The following is a 5,260-nucleotide window of genomic DNA, read 5'->3' on the forward strand; positions in this document are numbered from 1 at the left end:
GGCCCTGCCAGAGCGGCCGATTCCTCCGCTGCAGCTCTCGGTACTGGCTCTGCTGTGCGCGGGGCGGACGAACCCTGTTCAGGTTCAGTTAGTCCCAATCTCAGCAGCGGACACCTCCGGTATTTCCCCTCCATTTGTTCAAAACAACGTCCATTTCATTACTTCTCAGTGCAGTGGTATGAAGCACGTTTCAAGTATCTCCTCCTCGTAATCATCTCTCAGAAGGGTGGTTTTCAAACCCACAGTCTAAGGCGGGCAGATGAGAAGGCAGCTGGGAGGAGAAAAGGGGAGTGATGCCAAGGAAAGGACTCGCAAACAGCAAATGCACACACGGGACCCACGAGTGCTCTTCAGATTATCTGGTCCCACGCTAGAATTTTATTTTCAAAAGACAAAGGAGAAACAAATCACAAGTGAGCTAACATAAAAGTTTATTGAATAAATACATGCACTGTCATGTAAAATTAGCTGAACAAAAAGGGCGTCCTACAATAGAAACTCTCTGCGGTTTCCCATTAGCAGTGGGCGGTCCAGCTATTAATAGAATTGGAGTCAATGTGAAAAACAAGCACAGTTTCAAAGCACAGGTTTGCATCTGGCTTAGGTTCTGGCAAAAGAAGGGCTGCGCCCTTGATGCAGAGAATCTGTGAAAAGAACGCCCCTCATACAGAACATGACTTGTGGTAAATACAACCACTAGGCTTCTTTTGTTTTCATTTGAAACTTTTATTTACACTTTGTATTTTAAGGCACAGGACAAGCCACCCACATGTGCAAACTAAGAGACTTCAAATTCATTCCCGTGAATTTCCCTCCCCTGGTTTGGCTCAGTGTGGGGTAGTTACAGTTCCCTTTCCCTGGATGAATCGGTCCTTAGGACGGAACTGGAACCCAGCACTGAGAACTCACAGGGTGCTCCACCGACCGCCGTGCGGGCAGGGGAATTCTCACCCTCTCTCCCACAGAATGAGAGCTGCCCTCAGAACGGCGATCAGCGGACAGGATCTCGCCTGGAGGTGTTCTCAAGCCCTTGGAAGGAACCAAGCCCTTCCTTTCTTTCCTTCCCTCTGCCAGGGGCCTGGGAACCTGCAGCTAACAGGCTTTGTACCTCTCATTGTATTCACTTTACCTAACTGCTGGAAGGCAGCATCCCATCAATTAAAATACACTTGAAAAGGTGAAGCACATGGTTGCAAAAGCCAAAAATGTAAGATGTTGGTAAAAATTACTGTATGCCAAATTGCAATGAGTGTTTCTTCTTAGTGACAGATTATGCCATAAGCCCTTTAACAGACCTAATTTTTAATATATCTTCAATCCATCTGCTACCATGGACAGGTACCTGTCTTTCTCATGCTACTGAAATGGCCCGTCAAGTGCTCTGTGCACACACATCCACGTGTGCGCCAACGCAGCCGTAAGTATCCTCCTGCATGTTACATAGGACACAGTGAACGCAGACAAGTCTTTCTGATGACACGCAACGTGCTGCGAAGCTGCAGGCTCCACTGTAAAGAAACCCAGGGTTCAAAGTGAACGAAACAAGATGACAATCCGCTGGGAACAGGAGTGCGCAGAAGGCGCGGTGGGCGTCCCCGCAGGCACCTGGGCACGTGTGGGCGGTCATGCGAGCAGTCGAAGCCCATGCAGCACTTTCTGACATGATCGCCCATCGCCGCCACATAGCGCTATTTCCCCAATGACTTGAGAATGTTCTTATGGCTAAGGAAGTCATTTGCATCGTCCAGCTTAAAACATGTAACACCGCCTGCATCCTTCATTTATGGCACGCACAGCTCACGGCACCGCCATTTGACACTCTGAAGTATGTAAAACATCCTTTTAATAATCTAAGGAGAAAAATATATTCCAGAATAAAAAGTGTGTAACAATAGTCCAATAGTGAGGCCAGTCGTGGCGTGACGTAAGGACACCCAGGAAAGGGTGGTTTGCAGCCAACACCCACTGTGCCAATGCCAGGGGGGCCCCGTGGCGGCCTGTGCGTCGAGAGCAGAGCGACCCCCAGCACCAGCTTAGGTGACTGATCTCGCGTGAGATGCCACGCTGACGAATGCAGGAACCAGCTCTCAGTATTTAACCCAGCGTCCTGACACCCGATTTATCTCACAGTCTTTTATGGTGACGGCGTGAGCTTGTCTTTCTTTACAGGCTGAGAAAACACGGGAAGTTAACAAGCTCACGATGGATTATTTCACAATAGCCTAACTGCTAACATCGAAAATCTGTCTGTATTATATTTTAGGGAAAGTGTAGTTGGGTTTCTGTGCACTATTTCATGAATAAGTTATAACAAGCAATTAAAAATAAACTTAAGACATTTTGTTTTACATGAGAGATTTCAGATTAGTATAATTTATGAACCGTGACAATTCCTCTAATATTTTATGCTACTCAGCTATATAACACTTTTCCTTAGAAGCACTTCAACCGACTTCTCAATAATACATCTTTATGAAACTGTTAAATTTTGAGTACTTTCTTTCATTGGTAATGGGCACAAATATACTTATGTTTGATAATCTTTTACCTTTTCTTTTTAAAAAGAAAGCACAAAATAAGTCACTGAAAACTTTTTCCTGCAAAGACAAGACTGATTATTTGTCATAAGAATTTAATAAGTTTTAGAAGAAAAAAATATATATATTTCCTTAATCCATTTTCTTCTGATTTCAAACCAGCGTGTAGAGATTATAAAAAATAGAGTCTATTTACATGGCATAGTGAGCCCCAGTGCTATACAGAGCAAGGCAATGATAAAGCATATACACGAATCTGCATCCCAGCAGAAGCAACTGACATACAGATGAACAAAACACAACAACCACTGCTGTCCTACCGTACACTCTAGTCATGGTGAAGTACGAGAGGAGATCAAACATACAAAAGTTAACAATAATATTGGCCAAATATGCCTAAAATGTCATGTTTTATAAAACTAGGAAGGTATATATAACCAAGTACATGAAAAGTAGAAAAATAGCATCGGTGTGTCCGTGGCAGGGTGCATTCCAGCACGCGGGCTGGGCAGGTGCCAAGCAGGGCTCCTTGCACCCCCTGCGCCTATGTCACCATGTGCGGCCTCGTCCCGTCTTCTGTGAGGTCATACCTGGGGGCACAGATGGCGACAACATGCAGTCAGCTGTGGAAAGCACTACTGAATAAACATATGGGGCTCTGGTTATTGGTTTGTCATCGGTGGTAGGGACACTCACCACTGCGTCCAGCCTTTGGCGAGCTCTTCGGAGGCCAGACCTACCAGCACCTGTGGGTCAGAAAGCATTTGTAAACGTGGGCTGGAGTCTGCCTGTGGGCCTTTGACCACCTCTTCCTGTCTCCAGCCCTCTGTCCTAGCCTGGCAGGGGAAGTCTCTGTTACTATCTCTCATTCTTCAGTTTTTCTATCCTCGGCCTCCCTGCGAACTGTATCGTATCTGAGAGGTGCTTCCTGGATCTGGCTGTCCTGAACTCAGGTGACTAGGAAGCATCCCTGGGGAAGACTTGTGGGGACATTGGCTCGTGTGCCATAGTAGCACCAACAGCTCAAGGCTCCTCTTCCCTAACTTATCTTCTACGTACATTATTAAGTAATATACAATCTTAGGAAAGAGGTAAATGTGACTATGGACAAAGACAAGCAGAAATTCAGAGAAATAAAGCCAACAATTTGTTAGGGGAAAAACAGCTGGTTAGTCCACAAGGAAGAACTGTAGAACGTCCTCCCTTTGGGTTTTCTTTCCTTGTGATACTTGAAAAGTATTTTTTATTTAAAAATTAACTTTTTGTCCAACTATGGGTTCATGGTATTAGTATGACTAATATGCCAATGAAATGAATGCGAAAACCAATGCGAATCACTTACAATATCTTCAGAGTGTGCTGATGGCTGAGCTGGTCATTCCCGGCCCCCTACTTCATTAACAAGTGTGAATCGCAGCGCTAGTTCCCCCCTTCTACCTAAGTACGTAGGTCTAAGACAATGCACTTGGGGTTAAGTGTTGAATGAGCACAAAGCGTAGGAGCCATCAAGGATTTTCTCACACGTACTTTGCCGAGAAGCCCTTTGTCTTTGGACAGGAAGCCACCACTGTTCTTCACAGCGACGTCCAGTGTTCTCCTCTGCACCTCTGGTAGTGAAACGCTAAAATCAAAGCTGAGAGAAAAAACGAGGCTTCCTTAATGTCACCACCATCCTGCTGCATTTAATTGTGACTGAAGAATGCCATTTCTGCTTATGAGATCATGCCAAATGTTACGTCGTATGTTTGTTACTATTAAACTGAGTTCTCCTGATAGATGTTTGGGTCTGGCATTTCACGAAGATGCAAAGCCCAATTATTTTTCGTCTTTTCCAAACATAAGAGAAGACTCGCATCCTGAACACATGAAAAGCCGACTGCTGCAGCTCCCTCACGCATGGGTCGCGGTGTCAGTGAACACACGCGCCTGACAGTTCCTGATAGCCAGTTATGTGTGTCACAGTGGGGACGTTCAGACTGGGTCACTTGCCCAGGCCTAGGGACTAAAGGAGAGTCACTTGAAAGCCAGCGTGAGTGAACATAACAAAATCACCCGGTGGCCTGGCTTCGGGGAAGGGAGAAGGTCTGCAACACCATTCCAATGGCTGAAGTCAGATGCTGCCAACTGACATGCCTTCGGGGAAGCGGGTCCTGGAAACCGGCCGCTGTGTGGCCGGCGTGCAGCAGGGTCTCTGGCAAACGAGGGGCCTGAGGCCTCTGGGGACAGGGCTGGGGTGTGGCCGGCGCCCATGGAGCTACAGCATTAGAGACCCATACCTGCACATGGGGTCTCCAAACTCTTAAATGCTGCAGCCGAGTAAGCACACGGAGGGACAAAGTGTGCCCATGCGAGGACTCAGTGCATGTTAGTCAGTAAAAACATAACTGACCAGTATCTTTAAAGTTGAAATGAAACTGAATTAGTAGATATTCACACCATTCAACTTAATTGTTTCTCAAAATGCTGACTTTTTAGCTACAGAAAACTCTGAAGTAAGACAGTGAATCTGCACAGACCGAGCAAGGCTCTAAGTGGGGCCTGGGGACTCTCTCAGGAGGTCACATCAGACTGGAGCAGCAGGGCCGACCAAGTGGCTCTGTCAGTTAAGAGCTCGCTCAAAAGTTTGAGCTCTGAGCAACAGCGGTTCGATGCCCAGCCTGAGCTGAGCTGCCAACAGGTGGCAGGAGCGCTCAGCTAAAAAAAAAAAAAAAAAAAAACTAGCG

General features: G+C 46.4%; 1 protein-coding gene across 4 annotated transcripts in view; it reads right to left on the reverse strand.

Moving 5' to 3' along the window:
• Positions 1-414: 414 nt before the first annotated feature.
• Positions 415-5,260, reverse strand: part of ESYT2 (extended synaptotagmin 2) — a 65,507-nt gene continuing 60,661 nt past the window's right edge. For all 4 annotated transcript variants that reach the window (XM_019659104.1, XM_019659103.1, XM_019659105.1 and 1 more), the window contains 3 exons: positions 4,065-4,170; positions 3,234-3,283; positions 415-3,127 (listed from right to left, as the gene is read on the reverse strand). In XM_019659104.1, the coding sequence (XP_019514649.1) occupies positions 3,082-3,127; positions 3,234-3,283; positions 4,065-4,170 (202 nt within the window). In that variant the 3' untranslated portion in view covers positions 415-3,081. The remainder of the gene's footprint in view (positions 3,128-3,233; positions 3,284-4,064; positions 4,171-5,260) is intronic.

The sequence above is a fragment of the Hipposideros armiger genome, unplaced genomic scaffold (assembly GCF_001890085.2).
Source record: "Hipposideros armiger isolate ML-2016 unplaced genomic scaffold, ASM189008v1 scaffold_295, whole genome shotgun sequence".
NCBI classification, from domain to species: domain Eukaryota; kingdom Metazoa; phylum Chordata; class Mammalia; order Chiroptera; family Hipposideridae; genus Hipposideros; species Hipposideros armiger.